The 26726-nt window shown below is 41.9% G+C and overlaps 1 protein-coding gene across 11 annotated transcripts in view; it reads left to right on the top strand.

Moving 5' to 3' along the window:
• The window catches only part of LOC143000832 (plectin-like), a 106233-nt gene that overhangs the window by 62506 nt on the left and 17001 nt on the right, over positions 1 to 26726 (top strand). For 6 of the 11 annotated variants that reach the window (XM_076150271.1, XM_076150275.1, XM_076150276.1 and 3 more), the window contains 23 exons: positions 8231 to 8292; positions 12225 to 12314; positions 14323 to 14400; positions 14504 to 14608; positions 15788 to 15954; positions 18869 to 18984; positions 19121 to 19212; positions 19633 to 19752; positions 20581 to 20676; positions 20762 to 20889; positions 22321 to 22414; positions 22745 to 22899; positions 23091 to 23412; positions 23546 to 23623; positions 23782 to 23943; positions 24034 to 24138; positions 24236 to 24331; positions 24453 to 24578; positions 24709 to 24861; positions 24965 to 25119; positions 25487 to 25613; positions 25727 to 25910; positions 26519 to 26676. In XM_076150271.1, the coding sequence (XP_076006386.1) occupies positions 8231 to 8292; positions 12225 to 12314; positions 14323 to 14400; positions 14504 to 14608; positions 15788 to 15954; positions 18869 to 18984; positions 19121 to 19212; positions 19633 to 19752; positions 20581 to 20676; positions 20762 to 20889; positions 22321 to 22414; positions 22745 to 22899; positions 23091 to 23412; positions 23546 to 23623; positions 23782 to 23943; positions 24034 to 24138; positions 24236 to 24331; positions 24453 to 24578; positions 24709 to 24861; positions 24965 to 25119; positions 25487 to 25613; positions 25727 to 25910; positions 26519 to 26676 (2969 nt within the window). Of the gene's footprint in view, positions 1 to 5747; positions 6288 to 8230; positions 8293 to 12224; positions 12315 to 14322; positions 14401 to 14503; positions 14609 to 15787; positions 15955 to 18868; positions 18985 to 19120; positions 19213 to 19632; positions 19753 to 20580; positions 20677 to 20761; positions 20890 to 22320; positions 22415 to 22744; positions 22900 to 23090; positions 23413 to 23545; positions 23624 to 23781; positions 23944 to 24033; positions 24139 to 24235; positions 24332 to 24452; positions 24579 to 24708; positions 24862 to 24964; positions 25120 to 25486; positions 25614 to 25726; positions 25911 to 26518; positions 26677 to 26726 lie in introns of those variants that run through there. The other 5 variants (XM_076150272.1, XM_076150277.1, XM_076150268.1 and 2 more) reach the window with 3 other exon arrangements.

Consider the following 26726-nt stretch of genomic DNA (forward strand, 5'->3'; position numbering starts at 1 on the left):
GCTGTAATTATGAGGTTTAATATTATCTGGAACGGGAGCTGTAAAGTCAAGGTGTAAACTGTGATAACATCAAAGGAGCGTGTGAAGAAAAAGCAGACAAAACGTTTCATCAGCCTAATGTGAGTGACTTTTAATCATACGGATAGGAGCTGGTGAATTTAAGCAGCATGTTATAATGTGAGTTTTTATTTATGAATTCAAATGGGCCTTGATCTTTTGTAAGTTGTTTTCCAATGTTTCTTTGTATCATTCTTTGTATGGTTTTTTAACAGTCACTCACATTGCATCTGTGCGTCACACTCTGTACTGAATTTGTTGAATTTCACATCATCGTCAAAAATTTCCTCAGCAATACTTCTTCTTCCCTCATATCGATAATATAATGTGCTTTGTCAGTTTAAGCCTCATGTGCTGTGGGTTGGGTGTCGTTGTGCTTTGGCGCTATCTAATGGTCAAAACCGGTAATTGTCTGCCCTGCTGAGGAGCAGAGCGCGGTGGGTGTTGGGGGTGTTTTCCATTCCTCCTGAAGTCAGTCAGCAATGGGAGACTCCACCATGTGTCTAAAAATACGGCCATGAGTAAGAGTCACTCACAGCGACCACAGTGTGTTTTGGGCTGTTGTCATAGCAACACATCTGAAGTTCCTCTTTTTCCACATTTTGGTGGATGTCTGGGAAGTGGCAAGCGTGACACGGTATTTATTACCCCATGTGGTAAGAGATTAACAGAACACAATGGACAAGGGGAACCTATATGCCTCTTCCTGTTTGGGAATGATTTAGTGTTCTTTGTGCTGCTTGGTGTTTTAAAATCATTTCAGTTTCATTTAAAGCCAAAATCCACCATAGCTTCCCAGAAAAGAATGATCAAATTGTTAATTAAAAGTTAATTCTATTTTATATAATTGATGTATCTTTTTACAATTGAATTTGCTGTCTTCCCTCTGTGTTTTCATATAAAACATAACCTTAATAGTGATATTTCACAGCTAAACAGGCTGAGAAAATGGCGACACCTACAGAAGTTACATTGGACAGACACAGTAGCCACCCTCATGCTCTGAAAATGTAGTTTGTTTGATACAGCATATTAATGGACAACAGTGATATCATACTAAAAAGCGCAGTTAATTGTTTTCCATGCGAGTTGTTTTACATAATTCAAAGTCTCAGCTAAGTGACACCACTTGGGCATATTTCTCTCCTATAGAGGGAGACACATGCTGCTTTACGAGTTGTCTGCTGTCCCCGGGTGAATTCACCAACTGACATAGAAGCAGCTGATACAATAGTTAAATCCCAGATGTGGGTCACCGACTTATTTAAAAACCTCAGCTGTTTTGGCTAATCTTAAGGCTTGTTGAGTCCGAGTTAAATTGGGTTTGCAGCTTCATCTTTAGATTCGGGGACAGCAGCTAGAGTCTGCTGACGATTCAAATGGATATCAGCATGACTGTGCATCCACTGCATAACACGCCTGTGGATTACGAGACTTCTTTTGTGTGAATTATTACATTTGTGAGACATGAATTCAGAACAATACATCAGAGCATCAGCACAAAGTTTAAACATATCTGATTTGCAGTTATATAGAAGTGTTACTTTTCAACCGTCTTTCCACATGTTAAGTAAATGCAAAAGTGTCGATACAATTAATTTAATAACGTGTAATCTCATTGTTTTTTCTGGGACTGACCTTAATCCCAGGTCACTCTATAAAGGTCTCATGATGTTTTGTATTTGGCATTCTGCTATATTCATGGTCCCTGTATATACAACTGAGCAGCACATGCCTGAGTGTCTGAGTCATGTAGCAGTGGATCATAATGCTTTTGATCTTTATGAATCCTTACCTCCAAGGGACATTCATAATGTGACTAATCTCTTCAGATGTCTTTGAGTGGCTTTGTAAGCTAACCACAGCAGAAATATGACCTGATACGCACAGCGATTCAGGTGACGGGCCCTGCCTCCTCTTCCTCGCCACACTCCTCCTTCTCACAGCGGAAATAAGGCGATAATAGGGTGTGTCGAGGCTGCTCCTACTTTTATCGAAATTCCTTTCCCTGCGGGGTGTGGTGGCCCGGAAATTGCAGCTAATACACTTTCACCTGAGTTGACCAGGGAGGGAAGAAGAAGGGATGAGGACAATGGTGGAGGGAGCTAGAAAGAGGAAGAGGGGAGAGAGTCCTCTTCAATGAGACGTGTCCAGCCCCTTCTCTAAACTCTCTATGTGCTCTGTCAATCCGCACTTCTTAACCCATAATGACGCATTCTTTGCATTCCTTTGTTCACTTATTTGTTTGTTTTCTGTGGGAAAATAGGACTTTTAGACCCTAAATGCAGACTGGCCTCAACCTAAATGTCTGTCTGAACCTATTAAGAGGTGAGGTCCTGCTCTGCGATGGTGGCTATAGCAATTTATGGATGTTTGATATAAACAGATGGATACCTCAGGGTCCAGTAAAGCTGATTGATTTTTATCTTTCATTACTGCTAGATCAATTTTCTGTGCTATCAATAGGCAGAATATTTCCAACAGGATGGCAGCCACCTTTACTCTGTCGTTATATGATTCATCGTGACCTAGAGGCCAACGCATGAGAGGAAAAGCGCTGCACTGGTGTGAGATCCAACCTCACACCCCAGCCTCTCCGTGATCTGATTTAAATATATCAAACAATTCTTAGTACAAATGTTGCCCCGAGCACAAATATCATGAATCACTGAATTCACAGAACTAGAGGAGGGTAAACTAGCTGAGCAATCTGCCAAAACTGGGAGGAGCCTCCACTACTACTCCAACTCTAACGCCTACTCAAGAATGTATGAAGAATATATTAAACTGCGATCTAAGACCTAGATCTTCCTGATGAAGCTTGTTTTATCAGTAGAAAAAATGTAGATTTGAGATCATTGTGCAACCAGGAAACCCAATGTTCCTATCACTGTCTCTATAAAAAATGATTGAAAGACCTCAAACTTGTCATTAAGGAAGGAAAACACCCATGCTTCATATTTTCACCAAGCTCTCTCTGCTCGTATAAGCAGCCCGAGTGCTCCATCTGGTTTTGATGAAGTAGAACCAGGGAGCAGTGTAATAAGCATGTTGAGACCTTAATGATACGTCTTCCTTTGGGGAAACGATCTCATGACTAAGATGTTCCACAATTTCAGCATCCTCGTCTGTTCCCATATGGGCTTTGGTCCCGTCTTAGTGTTTCCCATGCTGTTTGGAGAATCCGGCTGGAGAGGGTGTCGGCACACGTTCTGCTGCCAGAACGTCACTGAGTTTGTCTGAGTTTTTTTTCTTCCAAGAGCTCCATGCTGCTTCAGTTAACCTCACTCTATTCTGTTCTGTTTTGATTTGTTTTATTCTGTAGAGCACATACTGTATGCTGGACAAGACCCACTCTCACTTTCTTGCCAATATCATGCCAGATTTATACATTATGCAAATACAGCTTTATTTGAAAATATCTGAAAACTGTTGTAGAAGGGTTGAATCAGCATGGTTTGGTAGGAGCTGCATGTGACCCAGCTGACCTTATACAGTATTTTAATCCACCAGATCAGTATCTGGATCTGGACTAAATCACAACCATTCCTAATACATGATAGGATACACGTGACTGTTTTTTTCCCCACTTGCAATTAGAGTCACTGACAAAAAGATTCAAATGTCAACAATTGCCCGATCTTGCAAAGTTTTTGAAAATTAAATTATACTGTGTGTCTTTACTCAGATCCTGATCCAGACCTATAAAAATTTAATCAACTTGCCTTTGACCCAAATCTCACCTTGCGCGTATCCTATCATTGCATGTATCCTATCATGCAAAGTTTCATTGAACCCCATCCATTCCTTTGGGACATCGCTCCAACAATCAGACAGAAAATAAAAACTCCCCTGCAGAGGAAATATCTGAAATATGGCAAGATTAAATCTGTGATCCAGGGCAAAATAAATAAATACTGCTTTCTCTTGCCTTCAGCAGTATGGACCACACCCAAATAGCAGCAAAACACCTACATGTGTGTAAGCAAATATGTCTAACATACTTTCACCTTTTCACTTTTTCATTAATTCCTTTTGCTTGCCTTCTTCATAATCTTTTGATTTGACACTTTAGATCAAATTATGTTGTGTATGTCATTAGGCCGTATAGATAAAGGCATGTTTGGATGGGGACTGGCCAGATGTTTCCCAGTATATTCCCTGAGTCCTTACCTTTTTAGGATGTAATAACCCATTTACCACTCCTTAATTCCTTAGCTTGCCTAGACATTGCATAAACCCACAAAGGTGTGTCCACAAACTTGCAAACGTGGCGCAAAGTGAGTCAACACACACTCACACACAACTACACACACACACCCATGCAGACACACTTTTCACTGACACATTAAGTACCTTCGTGTCCGTACAGGTCTTCTTCAATACGGTGCATTCTGGAAGAAGAATTTGTTTTAGGTGCCTGATAACGTCATGTCAGACTGGCGGGGATAATGGGATATATACCTTCCTTAAGGGTGGGCAGGATTTAGCAGAGTTAAGACACACCCTGCTTGTCAGTTTAGCTGTCAGCATTGACTCAACTTAGAGGGGATCATAATGGACGTCCTCTGTGCTGATAAGACGCAAAACTCTCCGAATAATCTTTCAGTAATTACAGGCATTATCACTTTTGTACAGGCCTAAGCTGTGAGGCCGTGAACTATGTGCCACAATCAAACGGTGACAAATTTCACTTCGAAACCCACTCACAGTTTTATCTTATCTTATCTTACAGGATTTCCTCCTTGTGGTGGGATTGTGTGCAAATATTCATTTCTATTTGCAGGTTAATGTAGCATTGAAATCAACTCAATGACGATTTTGCAGGACGTGTCATCAGTTTTATCATCAATGTCACAAACAGTTATACAAGATGAGATAATCCTTTATTAGTCCCACAACGGGGAAATTCACATGTTACAGCAGCAAAGTGGAAAGTGCAAAGCAATAAACGGCATTAAGATCAAATAAGAGCCTAACAAAAGTACAACAAGTACACAAATATATGATATGTCTACATAAATTAGATCAGGAACTGTGTTAGATTCAAGATAGATAGAGATGAAATGGCAGTTACAGTTGGACTCAATCTTCATCAATAGAAATAATATGTGTGACGTGTGAACTCCATGAACAAAGTGATTGACATCTCTCACACACAGACAGACACCTATAACAATGTGTGTGTTATTGTATACAGTTCTCATGGAAATCAGTGATGTTCAGGGTGTGGTGATTCATCCTCTGTTGTCTTGTAGCCTTTCCCAAATCTGTTCTCGCCCATCTCTTCCCTTTTTTGGGCCAAATGAGTAATGGGACATGTCTGAGGAATGCTGTGAATAAGTAATGATTAACCATGGCAACAGCGCGTGTGTATGTGTGTGTGAGAGAGGGAGAGAGAGAGAGACTGAATAGACTTTTTGTTTGTTGACTAGTTATGTACTTCACCCAGGTACAGATACACATATGTTGCATGTGATAACCTTTCTCAGTGATAACATGTAACCCTTGACTTCAATGTCAATATGTGTGTATTTTGTTGCGCAAATGAGGCAATTAAAGTGAGAGTGCACGCAGGTTACCACACCTCGTTGTTCCCCGCCTTCTTCTTCCTCCTCCACATCTCTGTGCAACAGTGCAAGAGGAAGGGGTGTGTCCAAAGCCCTACCCACCATGTCCTCTGAACACAAAATACACACTCCCTCATCACACACAAGGACAGGCCCAGACTTCATTGCCCACAGGCACCGTTTACTATGAAAGGAATAGAGTAAGCGAGAGAGGAAAAGGGGGGAGAGAAGAAAAAAAAAGGAGGAAAAGAAGGGCAGAGCCGAACCCAATGAGGGAGAGCGAGGGTGAGAGGGAAGAAGAAGAAGAGAGGAGAGAAATCATAGGCTTGTCAAGCGCTGAGTGGATTGTGGCCACAGGACTGCATGCTGTCACTGCTCTGGGTACGACCAAGGGCCAGAAGAGAGAGAGAGAGAGAGAGAGAGAGAGAGAGAGAGAGAGAGAGAGTAAAGCAAGGAAAGTTTCCATCAAGCGGAAAACACCAAGGATTTTGTTTGAGTAGGATTTTATTCTGCGTTTGAAGCACCACTGAGGTACAGTGACAATGACCTCTCAGCAAAACAGGTTCAGGAATTTCTCCTCCAATAGCGTGGGCAGGGAGGGGATGGCCTCAGACGACGTGCATTACCAGGGGATGCTGAAGGCTACGGACGGCAGGAAAGGTACCAGTATGGCAGCATTTTGCGAGAGAATACAGATAAGATCCAAATCATGCTGAAACAAGAGGGACAAGTGAAGGAATGTTTGTGATGGACCATTTATTAGATAGCAGATACCTGATTTTGCGCTTCAGCGATGATTGATGTCATTTTTGCAGAGTTTACTATTGAGTCAAGCGAATTTTTAACATTTAGAATCTCTCGCTCATTATAAATCGAGATGGATGTAGGATTTATTCTGATTGCGTAATTTTTCTCTGGCGATTGTCTCCGCTGTCACTCATGTGAGGCCACTCCCCATTTGTAGTGCATCAGCGGCGTTCTCAGGCTGTTTTGGTCAGCAGAGGCCATTCACAATTTTTCGGTGACGAAGCTTGGGTTTGGGATGCGATTGGGTCAAGCTGGAAGGAAATGTGTGTGTGAAATGTGTGTGCATTTCTGACATTTCCTTCAATCAGATTTTTCTTCCTGAATTGTATTTTTGCTTGTACATATGCATTCTATTGGAAACATACCTAATGCCACCATATAATGCTTTGATGAATAAATAAATAGCTTGGGTAATTAATGAATGGTTGATTAATTATTAAACCCAGTGACAGGCTTTGCCCTTTTCCCTTCTTTTAAAAGCCTGCCTTGATTCTGCTATTATAATGTATGTGTGTGTGTGTCTCTGTGTATCTTTAACATCTTTACCATCTTTATCTGACTTTTGACGGCATCTTTTGCCTCACATGCTGGTTTGACTGTGACCTCCACACCCCTGAAAACCTGTTTGTGTTTAGTGACATATGATACTTGATGCTCACTCTACCCCCATCCACTTGCATGCCGTGCACACACAAACGTGTCGTCATTGGTAGCAGTTGACCCATAGGTGGGGGTGTGTCTCCTATGGGAGACTGCATTTGCCTGCAGCAGCCTTATAGGAAATGAGCGCAGTGTTGTTTATCATGCACGTCACCACTGCCCCTGTGTGTGACATTTTGCCCCTTTGAGAGGAAGTGGAAATACAGAGGTCACACAATGAATGACAGTAAATGATAAATGAAGAGGTCAAATGTCTGTTTGCATTGACAAGAGGTTTCCATAGAGACAAGGTTATAGGAACCATAGATGATAACCACCTGGGAATTTAAACCCAGCGTAGCCTCTGGGTGCATTATTTGGGTGTAAGCATCGAATCACTGCCATTTAAGTTTCATTGCTGGGTGTGTCACCAGGCTGTGAACACTTTAAACTGATAAAACAGTGGACTTGGCATTTGTGTCCATAGTTCATTGTGAGTCATGTAAGGTGGGTCCCACTTCAGCAGAAACAGCACAGGACCGGAATCCCCAAACAAGGGACACTGTGGAGTAAAAGCCATTAGATGAGACAGTTGATGACAGACGGGGGTGTCTCCATAATAAATGTTGCAGTGACACACCTTGTGGTGTGTGTGTGTGTGTGTATAGTCTGAGCTCAAACTCCAGGTGGGTGTATGCAGGCATGTTGTCTTAGCGGGTGTGTTTCCCTCTGAGATCTTGCTGTTTCTTGTTGGAAAATAGCTCCATGTGATAGTTTTGCCACCGATGTCCAAAATCATCGCTGTCAGTGAGTGTCTCACGATGAGACATGCCTCTGCAAACACATTATGTCTCCAAGACAATAGGGGCCTGACTCATGATAGTGCTGTTTTTCCACCCAGTGAGGATTTCTCTTTGTCCTACTGAAATCAAGCAATTCAGGATTACATGCTGGGATTGTTTTTCTATTATTTTCCTTTCATGTATAATATGAGCTGGTTGAAAGGCATTTGGTGAGTCTTCACTCTTCCGATATGCACAGAAGCTTTTGTGCATGCTGGAACACATACTGTATATCTGAGCTGTTGGATTTTGTAATGGTTTGTAATGTTCAGTTTACGTCCATGTCTGAGGATTTTGTTTGCTTCTTTCTTTCAGATGAACGGGATCGAGTACAGAAAAAGACCTTTACAAAATGGGTGAACAAGCACTTGATAAAGGTAAGACCTTCCTGTCCCTGCACACATTTAGTTTGCACACACACAACTCATATTTCCTCTCAATTTTCACATGAACAAAGTACACTTGTATGTAATGAATGGAAATCCATCCGAAACTGTCCATCAGCACTGCCTCACTTTTCTTCCATAATAACCACTGAAGATATCAAAGGGTCCTATGTTGTGACTTCCCCTGTTTGTGGTGCAGGCCTGAACAATCGCGGATGTTTGTTCCATGAATCATTGTCCCAATTAGCTCTCAACCACAGGGTGCTAGTCGGTTGTTTTGCAAAGGTGACAATTTATTTTTAGAGGTCATTTGTTTCCACCACTTCCACCCAAAAGCAGTTTGCATTGTTTGGTTTGTGTTTGGCAAGAGTTTGTAGAGTTTATTCAAGTGAATGAGAAGAACAATCAAAAACTATATTTCCAGGTCATGGTCTTTTGTTGACATTACAGAAGAAGCCTCATCGCCCTCATAATCGTTTTGAGTGACAGGCCATTATTGTGTAATTCCTCACCTGTGCGTCATTGAAAGAGTTCCTGTGTAATCGATTAGCCCCTCCCACCCTCCCACACACGTATGCACATTCGTCAGGCAGTTCCACTTCACACTCAGTGTCACTAACATTGTGCAGCCATGGGGAGACATTACCAGGAGTCCAGTCTGTCACCGGCTGAGCCTGTGTAATCCATCCGTCGGCGCTCATCTGCTCTCACCTGCCTCACCCTCTTTTACAAAAACTAATCGAGTGAGGGAGGTATACAAATCAGTGGGAGGAAGGGGGGTTAAGTCAAATCGTCCAAACAGCTCACTCTGGAGTTTCTCATTCAGTGTGACAAATTAGCCCCTGTAACACAATGACCCCCCTCCCCCAGAGCAGTACAAATACTTCTGCTCCTGCTACTTTTCATTCATTTACACCATTGTAGCATTAAGTGCTTCCACATTATTCTTTATATTTCATTCTGCACACACAGGCCTATTCATCGGCTTTATTTTTAGAAAACGAATGGAACAAGAAGCACAAAAATAAGCACAAAGAGAGTGTTTTCCTTTCCATGATTGTCCATTACTATGTATGCTGCCGCCAGTCTAAGTTCTCGTTTCTCCTAAATGTTCATTGTGAATAAGGGAGGGTGAGTCATACACATCTGGATCCACTTAGCTCCCACTGAAAAGGCAAATTCTGGTCTTGGTCTAGAGCCCACAGTGGTTAGACCGACAGTAGCACATGTGCGCCTCAGAGTCCTGCGTCCAGACTAGCTGCATTCATGCATAATCCCAATTTCTACTCAAAGTTTCAAGTATTCACAGCCATGTTGCTACTTATATGTATGTTAAATTTGTAGTTTAAAGACATGGTATCATATTCGGTGTAAATATAACCTACAAAATGCAAGCATTGAAGATTTGATGTTCTTTCAAAAGATGTAATTTCAAGCTTCACCAAGCTGCCTCACACTTTTACAATCCCAGCCTGCAGGAAAACTTACCAAGAGTTACATAATGTGGTGTCATTATAACACTCACCGGTTGGACGTGCTGTAAATTTCCTCTGAGGGGATGATGGATCTGCATGTTGAGAAAGAAAAGCTATCTGAAACAGTTTCAGTCATTTTTCGACAGAACAATCTCTTACAGAGGTTTTAGGAAATGATGGTGGTTGTATTGTTTTCAGTTCAATGACATCCTTCACCCAGCTGACTTCACTGATTCGCTCTTCTGATGGAAATCTGATCATTGAAATCAGCTAGAGTGTTGTTGAAGGTTGGACAGAAAAGATGCAACCTTTCGACCCTCCATTTTGACTCCAATGTTTTCGATTACGTTTTTTTGTGCGACTCATTCATCCATTAGCTGCTTTATGTGTAGATAGAAAAGTCCATAGTCAACAAGAATGAAGCATGCAAGAATGAATAGAAATAACATAGCATCACCTTTTGTTTATTGAAAAACTCTTATTCAGTGGGAAATTGTTAACAGCATTTGTTGCGTGCCTGCTGCCGGTTGGACCGATGTTAAACTGATTAACTGGCTTAATGGTTGGCTGACAGGGGCAGACGGTAGGTCGGGTGGAGCTATGAGGAGCTGTAAAGATACTTTGAGTGGCTTTCCCCCGGCCTGTAAATCTTTTTATATTGTCTGACACAGTGGACTTTTCAAGCTGGTTATAGAACCAAAATCAGTTTTCCAACATATTCACATAAAAGGATTAAACCCTACAACTGCTGTTAATCAGTTGAATCAAATGGGAAGATATCTTTGGTTATCAATGAAAGGGCCACACTCGATGTTTGGATGATATAAGGATTATGTCAGATGTGAGGCATGTGAAGTGGTTTGGTTCCAGAGAGCAGATCACACATGTGTGAAGGAGTGAGGATGATGATGTGCTGTCAACTCCATTCACTAATGATTTTCACATTGAAAATATTCACAAACATGCCAAGTAGCTCTTGATTGCTTGGAGAGAGTAATTTGTAGTGTAATATAACCTTTCAACACACATAACCCCGTCGAGCTGAACCACCTTTTCAGTACAAAGTAATTGAGACGTGGTGATGGATGCTGTAGATATGATGTAATTAGCTATTTAAAAATCACAAATGTCTCATCTGAACAGTGGAAATGAGCAGTCATATGTCATGTGGAGTATCTCTGTGTGTTTTTCAGTATTTCATGCATGTAAATCAGTTTAGCACCTTTTTTAAATGTAGAAAGGAAAATAATTTTCAGTGTGTGGACAGTGCTCCCTAGTGGCCATAAATTTGGTTACTCTGGTCTACATGTTCATCCTTGCTCTGGCTTGAGTATGTAATGTTGGATGACTGTTCAAACTCTTGCCAACATAAATCAGCCACTGTTGCGACTTGCAAGAAAAATATGCTTTCATTCCAATTTAGGGCTGAGACATTTTTTTCTCAAATTACTCACAAAGGCTTAAGTCGACATGAAACTAATAAATGACGAGTTTTAACTATTCTGATTTATCTTTCTGTGTCAAAAAACTGCCTTGTTTCCCGTTAAATCTTCTAAATTACCATTTGATTCTAACATCACTTTTCATGTAATCATTATTAATCTTTGCCATTGTCTTGTTTACGCTTCTTATTTTTATTACTCATCCATCTACTCTTGTTTCCTCATTACTTATCCCTCATTCTCCAGCACCGGAGGGTAGAGGTAGGTACTCTATTTAGCACAGCTCTTTGTTTGGATGCTCTCTATCTGACTTGCATGGAGACTGCATACCCTCAATCCCTCCCTAAGTTCACACCTTCCCTCCCTCTTTGTCATGTGTTTTAGTGTATGTTTGCAGCCAAACAACAATCTATTAGGAATTTACATGCATGCGTGTGTTAATTCACTATATAGATCCACTATCTTAATTTAGTCTTTCTGTGTGTCTGTAGCTGAGTACAGGATCACCATTGTTTGATTTTTGTGTGCACATCTTTGTTTGCCCTCACGAATCTGTTTTTTTATATGGAATCTCCTCTATTGGTTGTTCTTGCTGCCAGGTGCCAGTTGGCATTTGGAGTAGGTATGAGGCTTGGCTGCTTACGGCTATGCATTCCTGACCTGTGTAGAACTGTACAGAAAGCTGAAAGCGCTGTAGAATGTTTGGATAACTCCAGCAGGGTGCCAGTTTCAGGAACAGGGTCGTCATTTGTTACCCCTTTGTGTAACTTCCATCTCAAATCTCTGCACCACACATTTTGACATCAATTTTAAAATTGTGTTACCTTGTTGACCTACTTCGAAGCACCATGGCTGTACTGATCCAGTCTGCAGCAACGGTTCCAGAATATCAGTATTCAGCTGATACATTACCCACATAATGGTTATAAAATAGCAGATGTGTCTGGTTTATGATATTTATGTTTTGACTGCATACTAAAATAATTCTTCCCTTTGCTCCCTGCAGTCACAGCGTCATGTGTCAGACCTGTATGAAGACCTAAGAGATGGACACAACCTGATCTCTCTGTTGGAAGTCCTCTCAGGGGATACACTGGTGAGTAGGCCTGACGATTGACCTTTAACCCCACCCCCGAAGTGGCATACGGGACTAAGCTCTACCTCTGATACCCTAACCATCCTGCATCCTCCGAACTCTAACCTAATCCTGACTAGTTACACTTGAAGGAGCACTAGATAAGACCAGAATAACGTCCCTGTGGCAACACATTTTAACCAGTCTCAGCCTTTGTTACTTAAAGGTTTAACCCGAGGTGAACTTTATTGTGTTAAGGCCCATTAAGTGAATCTGGTGACTCTTGAGTCTCCATAACAGCTAAATAGCCATTTGCTTTTTTGACAACTTAAAATGGAGTTCTATCTTGTTGTTCTGCCTCTTTAAAGGGGCCATAATGTGCAGATTTCCATGGTATATTCATAAATCTTTGGAATGTTTTAATATGAAAGAAAACACATTGATTGAACCAATGTGTTGGAGTAAACCACTCCATGGAATATAGCCTACAGCCAAACACTCCCTTTGTGTATGTGCTTAACCAGGTGTGTAAATTCACAAAGCCACAGAAATAAATGAGTAATCAAAACTGAAGCTCCATGGGCCCCTTGGGTTTGTGTCACTGGTTGCAATATCAGGTTTAGCAAATTAGGGGAAAGTTCAACATACTCCTGACTATATTACACCAAATGAGGGCATGTATCAAAAAGCACAACATGTCCTCTTTAATACTTACACATCAGATTTCATTTTATGTCAGCAGTTTGGCTGCTGCAGTGTGTTTAACACTCTGGGGCTCAGATCTGTACAGAAGCTTCTGCTGTGGTTCATCGCTCCCTCCACCAGCTCCAGCTCTGCTCATCTCCTTAATGCTTTCATAGACTTAACACATTAACCTCACTTTGGCCTCTGCGTGTGAGTGAGCTGTACCTCTATCTGATCCACAGTTCTTCTTCTTCTCTACTCCCCTTCCACCCACTCTTCCTCCTCTCACCTCCCGTTTGCCTTCTCAAACCTTTTCCTCTCTGTGTGTCCATCTTTGCCGCCTGGCCTTCGCCTCCTCTCTTTGCACTGCCCTTGCTGGGGCTAGCCGAGGGAGAGAGACATGGTCAGGAGTGTTCGGTTGGTGAGTGGGTCTATAATTACGTTAGGCACCTTGTTATGATCCCATCTTTTATTGGTCCATGCTTTCCCCATGACTTCACTGTGCATGGTGGGCAGATCTCCTTTTCATGGCTACATATTTTGTTGGCTTTTTTCATTTTCATTTTTCATCGTTTTCTCATTTATGGGCTTGCTGTTACCATGTAGCTGCTGGATATGACAGTTTTCAATAGGCACTGCTGATTCTTGTGGGACCTTGATTCTTGTGACTATAGTCAGTCACAAGCATTACACTGATGAAATATGTTTTTGTATGTTGTATATGTTTGCAAAATTAGCTTGGGTCTTTTGTTCTGTATTTCAGATGAGTTCTCAGTAGTTTTCAAACCTTATGAACCAGGTCCCACAAATCATCAAAAACAACAAACTCTATATAAAGCAAAATTCTTAATTAAAGGAAAATATGATTCTCTGCAGAAATGTCCAGTTCATGTGGCATACGAACAGAGGGCACTTCCAGTACCATCGGTGGTACTTGGGCCACAGTTTCAGAACCAGGGATTTAATAAAAACCAAACCACGTATTTGAATTTGCTTTATTATTGTCAGTATTTTTGATTTCCTGCTTTGTGTGATGTTGGTGAAGAACAGAACTGAGCCAAAGAATGCAGCAACATATTTGAATTTCCTGTATCTGTGACAGCACTGTATGAAACTAAACTTCTTACTTCTTCTTTCCTTCATTGGTGGAAAGATCTGAGATTCACCAGTCATCCGCACGTCATTTTCCTTTTCCCATACATTCATTTGTTCATTCGTTCATTTTCCCGTGTTTATTGGATGCCATCCAATCTTGACCACTTTGAGTACAACAGAACGATCCTCTCTGATACTGGTGTCAGTCCAAAGTGTAAACACTTCTTCATCTCCTCTCTGTCCTCCTCAGCCCAGGGAGAAAGGACGCATGCGGTTCCACAAACTGCAGAATGTACAGATAGCACTGGACTTCCTCAAACACCGGCAGGTAGGATACAATAAATCCTCCAGCTCCTTGGACTGCACATGTGTGTATTCGGCCAATTAAAGTGACAAATGATCCATAACCACGGTTTGTTTTGTTTCTCCAGGTCAAGCTGGTTAACATCAGAAACGATGACATAGCAGATGGGAACCCCAAGTTGACGCTGGGGTTAATATGGACCATCATCCTCCACTTCCAGGTCTCCTGCACTGTCAGTTTTGTGTTTTATTATAGCTTTATACCTCTGACTCTGGGATCTACACCTGTCAGCTGCCACTTCCCATCGCCTTGGACTACAATCAATGGATTCTGCTCTTCTAATCAAATCATCCTCTTGTGAAATTCTTTTCTAACCGTTTTCTTAGTAAATCATGCTAACTCATATAAAACACGGGGCTACAGCTAATTCATAGAAGAAATAAAACACATCAAGGGTGTGTGTGTGTGAATCAGACTCTCCTTGCTTCCCAAGGGGAGGGCGTGTCAGGGCTGTAGAACAACTGGCTGACATCCTAGACTCACAGTCATATCCCAGTTATCCATCCTGCCGATCCTATTCCTGTCCCGGTCTGTGCCAAATCTGAAATCCCTTTGCATGAGGGCCACACCTGCTACCATCCAGTGATCCAAGCTCATGTTGCATACAAGCTTGAGTTTTGTGTTTTTGGTGAAGTGAGATGGTAACGCTTCTTTTGTGCCCTCCTGGTTCCCACAGATTAGCGGATGAGATGTGGCGTCTTTGTACTTCGTAGAATAGATGGAAAACAGCAGCTGGGTTGTGGTTGCTGATGAGTCATAGAGGCGAATCAAAAGGAAGAGTAAAGCTTTTAAGAGATACTTCATTTTTACTCATATTAAGATAATTTCCCCTGGATTATCACTTGATCTAAGGAAAATCTGATTGTTAGTTGATGGTTTTGTTGAACTTGGATTAGAGGTATCTGGGTAGGTGAAGGTAGTTTTCAGGGTAATTAGAAGTGGAGAGTTTGAGTGGTCACACATGGATGGACACATTGTCATTCACTGGACACACACACAAAGGAAGATCTGCTGTCTATGGCTCACCTGTCTTATCCACAATCTCCCCAAAAGAACACACACTGTGAGCAGCATTTCCCTACAGTAGACCTGACAGAAGTGCTCCTCCATTCTGTGAGCCAAGTCCAACCGTCTGCCATAATTAAGGGAATTATGTGGATAATTATATACTTATGTTCACCTCCTTTTTCCCCCCATCTTTTTCTACCTTAACTTTCCTTTTAAAATCAACCCGGGATGGTTTGCGGGATGTCAAATTTCAGGTTTTGGTTACTACTAATGATTAATTCCACAATGCAAAACACTTCCATCTTCCTCGTGGTTAATATTTTCTTTGTCCGTGGTATCGCAGATCTCAGATATTCAGGTGAATGGCCAGTCAGAGGACATGACAGCCAAGGAGAAGCTGCTGCTCTGGTCCCAGAGGATGACCGATGGCTATCAGGGCATCCGCTGTGACAACTTCACCACCAGCTGGAGGGACGGCAAGCTCTTCAACGCTGTCATACACAAACACCAGTGAGTAATCAATTTATTGTCAAGTAATTATTTTAAACCATCCCTGTTGCAACGATGCGTCCATCAACATTTGACTTCAGTTCATAAAGACATTATGTAACTATTCAATGAAATGTTGCGTGGATGTCCCCAAGGTCAAATGGATTTATAGAATTTCTCTGCTTTGTGGTCTCTTGCCGGTTCAACATGTCCAGATTATGGAAACAGCTCAGGACACATACTGTATACATGAATCAAATGTGTTATACTTATTGTTTGAAAGGTACAAGGCTTCATTGTTGCTCCTCTGTTATTCAATAAGCAGTGATGCCAGCCTGTCATAACACATCACCATCTGTGTGAGGTATTGAGTGCATTGTAGCAGTGTGATCTTGGCAAACCTTCACGTATCAAAGTACAGTGCATTATGCAAATTATCAAATTTCACCATACTACTTACAGCAAAGACAAGATTGATTAGAGGTCCAAAAACAGTGCAAAACATCTTAAGCACAGCTGGAATTGCATAGAAAAATAACCTCCCGTGCACATTCTTGGTTTGATTTAAGCTTGACATGTTTTTGACATATCCTCATTTTAGCATGACTTTGACTTATCTTAAAGTTGCTGTACCTGACAGCACAGGTCTCCTACAGCTTTCAAGAAATGTAAATTAAATGTGCATGAACTTTTCAGAGCCTCAGGCTCAGCATACCACTGTCAGGCGTTGGTCATCAGTCATTGGGCGCTCTCTGGTTCTTTCTTCCCTTTTTCAGCGATAATTCCTCTATTAGATATAATAAGTTAAAACTGCTATTCCACAACAAATATACTAAACGACTAGATTTTGTCAGTGTCCTTTGAGAGTTGGTTTTGGGAAATTAAAAGGATTTGGAATGGTTGATTTCCTTTTAAGAGCGTCTAACAAAGAAATTGGATTGGAATCAGTTTAGCTTGGTAGGCAGTTAAATGCCCAATGATATGCAGATGTTGCTGTGATTATGAATTGAAAAAAAGAACTTCCCGCAGGCCCAAATCTCCTTAAACATGAACATGTACCTGCAGCTTTCTCTTTTACGGAGGGTGAGCTGACTCTTTATTGCACCCAAGGCTGTTTTAATACCTGCCCTTTGTAAAGACCATGGGTGTGGTGTGTGGGCGTTGCAGTAGCACCCTCCCTGCTATCTGCATAGTTTCTTTGGTGGCCATTATTCGGGGAGACCTAGTGCAGGATGTTTTCCTCTCGAGAGCTCAAAATCGTCTGAGGATTTGGATTTACCAAGTACATTTCAAACGCAGGTTTACATTTAGAAAGCTAAATGGATTGAGAGCAGTGATTTGGTTACACCACTAGGAGGCATTTTCATTTCAGCAACCGCTCAGACCTGCAGAAGGATGATGATGGAGACCTGGGACCACAGAAAGCTATAATCACATGCAACTATACAAGAGGTTTTGTTAGCACAGGCTGTGCAGCCAACAAACAACATTTTGACTTGCTTCTGGAAGGGGAATTCCTGAGAGTTACTTAAAGATGCTTGGCATGAAGAAGAAGTTAAAGCTGAAGAAGGGGAGCATCCGCTTTGCCAGCAAGGTTTCAAGATCTGTCAGTGATGTGGACGACCGGGTGGTTATGCTGTGCGAGGATATCCCATCAGAGGGATCCTCCTGGGACTCAGGGCAAGGTTCACAAAGCTCAGGGACCCGGTCCAGTAGTGACGAACTGGGCCATGGATGGAGGTCTCAGAGCTTTCATGGGAGAGAAGAGCAAAGCGTCTACAGATCCTCCAGGCCAGTGAGGCAGTTTTCTGCACGTGAAGGTCGTTGTGTGGATCCCTTGCCTGTTTCTGGATACAGCTATGGTGGCCATTCATCTCTACCCTCCAGAGAACTGTATGGATCTGCTGCTGTGCTTACTTTGTGAACATACTTTGTTTCTTATAATCAAAGTTGGGGATCTGTAGATTTGGTGATGCACTCAAAATCTAATTGTGTCTGTTGGGAAATGTTGTCAATTTTTCTCAGGTGTGTATGTATCGATGAGAAAGGAGGCTCTGTGATACATTTGACTCTATCTTGCTCTGCACTCCTAACTCTATTCTGGAAGTCGACCTGTGTTTGACTATTGATTCAAAAATGCGTTGGCTTCAACTTTTTTGGCTGCTCTATAAATTACATACCAGGAGTAGCTGCTTTAAGACCTGTCAAAGGGGATTAAATACCCAGAGGAGAAAAGGGCAGGTGCTCTTCCAGGCACAGTGCAGGCAGGGCCTTTTATAGCATGTAGCCATGGGCGAAAGGCACAATTCAAACTTATCTGATAGAATGCCTATTGGTGTCAAACCATCTAATGAACCAGCCCGTACACATCTAGATTTCATTTTGATTTCTGACATAATTCATTATGTATTGAAAACACTCACTGCTCTTTTACACTGCAGCTTTATGGCTATTCTGTGAAAAAAACTTTAAAGTTTATGTTATATTGCAAAACACAATTTTTTCTGTAAACCCAATCTCATCCAATGACATCACTATCAAACTGGTGATAACAGATTACTTTTTTCTTGTCTTTTTATTAGATGCAGGGCGTTTTCATGGCCACACTGGCTTGCTTACCACTAACTTTATGTAAATTGACTTTTTTGAAATATTTAACCTGTAAATTTTTCAAAATTCAAAAATAACTCCAAAAGATCAAACTGCATCCTTCTGACTTTGTGTATGTGCTGGACTCATTTTCGACCAAAAGGCCAGAAAGAACATTATTGTGCTAAGGTCATGATTTTACCCTGTACTTGTGTCCTTATAGATCAAACTACTCTCAATACTCCATATGTCTTCTCTCAGTATTTTACAAGTTATTGCCAATGTTCTCTACCACGATTATTGGGACTGTGTTAGTAATGTGATGTCCATGTTTGTGTTCCCCTAGTCCCAGACTCGTTGACATGAGCAAAGTGTACAGACAGACCAACCTGGAGAACCTGGAACAGGCGTTTGGTTTGGCTGAGAGAGACCTGGGGGTCACTCGCCTTCTGGACCCTGAGGGTAAATCCGGCCCTGATGAGCTTTAGCTTGAATCTGACTGCAGAGACTGTAGCTTCCACCATTATCAATGTCATTATTAATTTGCACCATATAATAACAAATTAGCATCTAATTTGATTTTACTGTATCCTTCCAGATGTTGATGTTGCACACCCTGATGAGAAATCCATCATCACCTATGTGTCATCCTTGTATGATGTCATGCCTCGCGTTGGCGGCGCAACTAACGTGAGCAGAATCCTTCATCTCCTCATTCTTGGTTCCCAGACACAGATTTAACCAAACCTTCTATGTTTTTTTGCTACTTCTCCAAGTTTGAGGGAGGAATAGAAGTCTTGTGAAACCAAGTATCGCATCAAATTAACAACCAGTGGTGTTTACTCTTGTTAGGCCAGAGGCACATGTGAGATAGGGTGTTACAGCTGTGTATTTTCTTCACTGGACTTTCAACCTTAACTCTAAATCCTTAAGTCCTGATATTGACCTTAAGTCCCTGTTATGGGAAGCACAAGACTGCCGTTGTTCAGGCTTAATTAATTGAGTTTAGTGCGGTGTGATAGCGATCCAGCATGGAGACACGGGAGAAGAGCCCTCCTGTCTGTTTTTGTGGGACTCCCAGCTATCTCTTTCTGCCGATGTTTGCTTCAGGAGCTGGAGCTGCGCTGGCAGGAGTACTACGAGCTGGTGACCGTCCTGCTCCAGTGGATCCGCCACCATGTCATGATCTTTGAGGAGAGGAAATTCCCCGCCAGCTATGAGGAGATAGAGGTGAGTGGATAGCGTGGTATTCTGGCTCTAGGGAAGGATTTGTTATTTTGTTTTTATAAAGGGACCCTTGTGTCAAAAATATGTGTCTTTCTCATTGCTCTCCATGAAAAGAGTCATATGAATAGACAAAATAATCAAAAAGATGTTTTGGAGATCATCCATCGTTGTTCAAAGGAACATTACGTAACGTCTGGCTGCGGCTGCATAGAGTGAATTGTGTCCACAGGCAGTGTTTTGCTGAAGGTGGAGCTGCACTAGTGTTGAGAAAGTGCAGCCAAAAGACAAATAAGAACCTAATCCACAGCAGAATCTTCACCCCTGCCGCTCCCCAGCAGCTTCAGAACAAAAGCATTGCGTGACTACAGTGTTTTCCATAAATCTCTTTGAAGCAAAAATAATCAATAAGCAATTATCTCCAAAAGCAGAAGTTTATCTCTAAACACACTCTTAGAGATAAAGTGATCCAGTAATGCAGACAATTACTCTATTTGGCTTGTTATATTATGGGTACAGTTTAGGTAACACTTGTCATGGGAAAGCACAAATCCTCCCGCAGAGGATTACAAGCTATTGTTTACAGTGTGTCAACATAATGTTCTCACCCTAATGAGGAAATTGGGATTTGAATTTAATTAAACTGCTTGTGATGTTGGTTACATAACATCTCCATGGGAAAGAAGCAAAATGATGTCATTTACAAAAATAAAGTCACGGAAAGTTTGCAGATTTGACAGCTTAATAGTTTTTACACTCAGCAAAAAGTCATTGCAAATCAATTTAATGTGAAATTTAAAGTCTTTTAAATGTTAATCTTTTATTTATTTGAAGGTCCTGTGGCGGCAGTTCTTGAGGTTCAAGGAGACAGAGCTGCCAGGGAAGGAGTCTGACAAGAATCGATCCAGACACATCTTCCAGTCCTTTGAGGCAAGATAAACCTGAGTTATTATTCTACTCTGGTTCCAGACTTTGCAATTGTGACTTACACATTGTCCCTCGCTCCTTCCAACAGAGTGCAGTGCAAGCTGGTCACGTGAAAGTCCCTCCTGGATACCACCCCATTGATGTGGAGAAAGAATGGGGTCGCCTACATGTGGCCATTCTGGAAAGAGAGCGTCTGCTCAGGATAGAGTTTGAAAGGTGAGCGAATCACTACAATGATAATTCTTTCCTCTGGTCTTTCAAAAAACAGAATGAAATGTTTGCAAAGCCTTAATGCTCAAAAGCGCATGTCGTGCTGTGTGTGCACTCAGGCCCTTTCAGCTGCTGTCTCTTTCGTGTGATGTATTTAATAACTGCCTCCAGGCGCAATATATGATTTGTGCATTGTCCCTGCTAGATAAACTAGTAATACAAATAACTAGTAAAGCCTTCCTCTGTTGTGATTGGCCAGTGGTACCATGCCTGAGCTGGCAACACCCACAGAGTGACAGACACTCACTGAGAAAAGTCCAATTAATTTTCAATCTACAAAGCCAGTTATCTGCTGTTTGTCAGCCAAACTAAATCTGAACTGTTTCCCAGTGAAAATGGCAAAAAGAAATATGAAGTAAATCCAACTCTATATTATTGCTCTGTCTTGTAACTGGAACTGTCAGACTTTCTGGGCTTATATTCATTTAGGAAATTGAGGCTGTTGACTTTGCAACATCATGAATGCTATATATTCAAGAGGAGCTTATGGAAATATTGCAGTTGCATTTCATCTTTGCTGTCCAAATGTAATGTACATTATTTACATAATCATTATCCTGTTGAGTTCTTAGAGCCGAGTTGACTGTTTTTAGGGTTAGCAATTGAATCTTAATGATGTATTTATCTGTCACAAATAGATCAGAGAGATTAGATTGTTTAAAATGGGATGTTGAGGCATTGCACCATCCTGTGTGTTGTGTTGTTGCATCAAGCCTGGGAATAGGCTGGTCCATGTCATGAGATGCTCTGGTCATCTAGCAGTCTGAGCCTTGTTTATAGTGCTGACTTGTGGAATGAATGAACAAGCAGATTGGACATATTTGTCAGAAAATAGAGACATTTGTGTCTCTTTCTGTGTGGCTACGTGGAAGAGAATATACTGGAGAAACAACGAGAGCGTGAGAACAGACTGGCTCTGTGATTTCTGTTTGCAGAGTGATGACATGGCATTTGTGAGCTCCTCATACATGGGAGTACTTATAGATTGAGTAGTTTTAGATTGATTGAATTCATGTAACATTGTTTTGTAAGCTTTGACTCCTGATGATGTGATTGTGTGGGTGCTGGCATTAAGAAATAATAAGCTTATAAAAACTGCTCCTACTGTGCATTTCCTAGTTGATACATGTTCTGGGATTCCAAAATACGTGTTCTGTATTTTGATCTACAGTGTGTTATTAACTAGATCAATTATATAATCTCGTTACATAACATTTGTGTACCCGATTGTTTAAATATCCGTCAGATCTGCTTTAATTATTGTGAGCTATTTTACCTACCCTGCATTTATGTGCATGAATCTCCTCTTGCAGTCTATGCAGCTGCAACTATGCACTTTTGGATTATTAAAATCATATCTGATCTTTTCTGATCTAGACTCGAGAGGCTCCAGAGGGTTGTCCAGAAAGTCCAGATGGAGTCTGGAACATGTGATGACCAGCTGAGCCATCTGGAGTCCATGCTGCAGTCGGTGAGTCTTATTATTAGATTTATTCTTTCAAATTCAGCAGGATGCTGGACAACAAGGTTTTTTGAGTGTTGAATTGGCAGATAGCAGCCACACAGTCTCATTTAGAAAACAAAGCACACACAGTTTCCAGCCTCTTTCTGCACCAATTAGTTCAATTTCCTTCTAATCAGATGTTCATGAAAGAATTAAAACGTACCGTCCCTCCATTTGATCATAAATAACTGCCACGTGCACTGTAAAAGCTCAGACAAACAGATCTCTGCCTTGCCATACTTCAATCACTACCTAAATCACTGTGCCTGATCCTAAGCTTTGTTTTCATTCCTTCAGGACATTCGTCTGCTGAATGCAGGGAAACCAGCTCAGCACACAGCAGAAGTGTCCCAGGAGCTGGACAACGCAGAGGGCGTGATTCGCCTGCTCTTCAATGATGTGCAACTTCTTAAGGATGGGCGCCACCCTCAGGCTGAACAGATGTATCGCAGGTGGGTCTGACGTAATGCTCTCAAATGAACTTGTGATCCACTTTTGATATGATCCATTTTGTTACAAGAGTTCAAATAAAAGACAAGTTGAAGAGACAAGTATAGATCTCAATACAAAATATATCCAATTTACTTCAATCAAGGCATTTCTGTGCTAAAAAACATCTAAACTGTGTTTTTCATCCCCACAGGGTTTTCCATCTACATGAGCGTCTGGTGAACGTGCGCAGCGATTGGAACCTTCGCCTGAAATCGACTGTGACAACTACCCAGGTCACCACTACCCAAGCTCTGCGCCAGTCGGCCACCAAACTGCGGCCAGAGCTGGATGACGTAACCCTGCGCTATGTCCAAGATCTGTTGGCCTGGGTGGAGGAGAACCAGCGTCGGATCGATGCAGCTGAGTGGGGCTCTGATCTGCCCGCTGTGGAGTCGCAGCTGGGCAGCCACAGGGGCCTGCATCAAACTGTGGAGGACTTTCGGACCAAGATTGAACGAGCCAAAACTGACGAGGTAAGATTGGGCGATTTGAGTTATTGGATGAAGTTGATGATGTTTGATCTATTGATTTTAAAAGAATGATTTTTTCAAGTGAGTGCTTAATTCATTAAAAAAATGTTGTATTCTTCTCTGGTCACTTCTTCAGGGTCAGCTGTCTCCTGTCAGCAGGAGCACATACAGAGAATACCTGGGTAAACTGGACCTTCTGTATGGCAAGCTACTGGTAAATGACATATACATTATTATACTTTGGGCTATATTGAGATTCTCTGGAAACTTATTCTTGAGTGTTTTAAAGATTTAAAATGAAATGACAGATATTGAGTGGTTATAAATGACAGTGACAGAAGTGCTACAATCTGTGTCTTTTTGTCCCCTCAGAACTCTTCCAAGTCCCGCTTAAGGAACTTGGAATCACTTCACGGCTTCGTCACTGCCGCCACCAAGGAGCTGATGTGGTTAAATGACAAGGAAGAGGAGGAGGTCAACTTTGACTGGAGTGACAAGAACTCAAACATGACAGCTAAAAAAGACAACTACTCGGTGTGTCTCGGAGTCGAGTATAAAATGGAATTCTTCAGTCTCTTCAACCAGCATTTCACTTATCATAATGATTTTGGGCTTTTTCTTTAGGGCCTTATGCGAGAGCTGGAGCTGAAGGAGAAGAAGATCAATGGTATACAGGCCACAGGTGATAAACTTGTCAGAGATGGACATCCTGGCAAGAACACAGTCGAGGTGAATACCACAGTGATCCCTTTTGAAATTTGAGAGTCTCTTATATGCCAAACTGAAGCGAGATCTTATTCTTATCCCGTCTACTTGTCCCTTCCAGGCCTTCACAGCTGCCCTGCAAACTCAGTGGAGCTGGATCCTTCAGTTGTGCTGCTGCATTGAGGCTCATCTCAAGGAAAACACAGCCTACTACCAGGTATGAAGCGAAACAAATTAGAGGAATGACAATGACCCCCGCGATCACAGCCACTGAAGGATAGATTTTTAAATGATCCATGTCTGATATTCTGTTCCTGGTTATTTTCCCCTACTTGCAGTTCTTCGCTGACACAAAGGAAGCTCAGGAGCAGATGAAGAAGATGCAAGACACCATGAAAAAGAAGTACAGCTGCGATCGCTCCACCACCACTACACGCCTGGAGGATCTGCTGCAGGATGCTGTGGTGTGTGCATTTTACACTGTGCTGTCAGAACCTTTTTCCGAGTGCAAAATCTAGAATCAAGTATTATGGAGATGCTGAGGAGAATGAGAATGATCTAATCGATATTTTTGTTTTTATTTATTTGTAACAGGAAGAGCGAGAACAACTGAATGAATTCAAGACACTCGTGACTGGCCTGAATAAGAGAGCCAGGTCCATCGTCCAGCTGAAACCTCGCAACCCCACCACCTCCATCAAAGGCAAACTGCCCATCCAGGCTGTCTGTGACTTCAAGCAGATGGAGGTGAGGATGCCTGTTTGTCAGACCACAGCCGCCTCTCTTCACTTACAGTCTTACACCATGGCAGAGACATAGATGCAGACTATTTACCATGTTTCTCTTTCAGATCACTGTGCATAAAGGAGATGAGTGTGCTCTCCTGAACAACTCTCAGCCCTTCAAGTGGAAGGTCCTGAACCACTCTGGCAATGAGGCGGTGGTGCCGTCTGTCTGCTTCCTTGTACCTCCAGTCAACAAGGAGGCCATGGACAGTGTGTCCAGGTGAGACCACAGGATATTTGATATGGGGATAGTAACTCTATACTGCTATTGGTGCCGATGGAAGCCCCTGGTTAATGCATTCAGCTGTTCCTCTTTATTGTTTAAAAGAACCCTATTAAACTAATCAATACCCAAATTAGAATCCTACTCATTATCCTCAGAGTTGTTATAATTGTTCAGATAATTACCTCATATGCTCTATTACCCTGAAGCAGTTCAGGTAATGGGAAATATTGGTCTTAATTTTGAGACATTCCTTTAAAAAAAGACAATTTTCTCCAATATATATGTGGATAATTATGTTGTGTAAAACATTTACATACCCCTTGTTTTGCGTTCTCCCCAATTCTTCTTTTCTCTGCTTCAGCTTGGATACAAGTCAGCAGCAGATGGTGACCTTGTGGCAGAGGCTGCATATTGACCTGAAGAGCTTGTTGTCCTGGCAGTACCTGACGAGGGACTTCACACAGATTCGCTCCTGGAACATCACCATGGTGAGTGTTACCACTGCTGTTATATTTGGTTTTGAGAAGCGAAATAGCTCTACATGAAAAACCTGTCTGGGATTCCTCCTCACTGCCCACTTCTTCTTCTCCTTCATGTGCAGTTTAAGACTATGAAATCAGAGGAATACAGGCTGATGATGAGGAACCTGGAGCTCCACTACCAGGACTACATGCGTGACAGCCAGGACTCCCAGCTCTTCGGCCCTGATGACCGCATGCAGGTGGAGGAAGACTACACCAAGTCAACCCAGCATTTTGAGAACCTGCATCGCTCCATGGAGAAAGGTGAGCAGAGGCATTTCTTCTAGTATTGAAGCTTTGTATTACCCATTAAGGTGATGAAGGTGTATAGCAACTTTATATGCCTGTCAATTCACCTTTCAGGACAAATGGTTGTTAATCTTAAAAAAGGTGAGTGATTAAAAGTCAAAGCTGCAGCTGACCACGTTTGTGTGTGGCTATGCTTTTGAGCTTTGGATGAGCTTTTGGATCAAAAAGAACATCGTTTTAATCACTCTGTTCCTGTAGTTGTGTCCCGAGTGACTGCATGGTGTTTTAGTCCCCAGCACTGAATAGATTAGCTTAGTAGGTAATAATGCCTTTTGTCCTCCACACTGTACGAGCCACATCCCCCCACAGTGCACAGGGTGGTGGTTCCTTAGATGGAAAACAGCTGCTATATATTCTGTGAATGTGTATAGAGCTCTGTGTGTGGTTGTGACGCATCACTTGCATGTAAGAATTTACGTAAAGTGCACTAAGAACTAGCAGTTGCAACAGCTTTGACAATGTACAAATTGTCTACTCCTCTGAATTTTTACATTTCTGACTTTTGATTCATGAAGGAATTTCAAACTCACTATTCGCTTCCAAATGCAAATGCTACTACACAGGTCAAAAAGACGAGACTCTGTGTAAGAACTACATCTCCGAGGTCAGGGACCTGCGTCTGCGCATCGAGAAGTGTGACGCTCAGACTGTGGATCGTATACACAAACCTATGGGAAAGGAACCTCTGAAAGAATGTCTCCAGAAAACCACAGAGCAGAAGGTAATGTATGCAAAGTAAAAAGTACGAATAGCAATGTGACCTAAAATATC

Source organism: Genypterus blacodes, unplaced genomic scaffold (genome assembly GCF_046128005.1).
Source record: "Genypterus blacodes isolate CSIRO-AG114 ecotype Tasmania unplaced genomic scaffold, CSIRO-AGI_Gbla_v1 ptg000052l_1, whole genome shotgun sequence".
Lineage (NCBI taxonomy): Eukaryota > Metazoa > Chordata > Actinopteri > Ophidiiformes > Ophidiidae > Genypterus > Genypterus blacodes.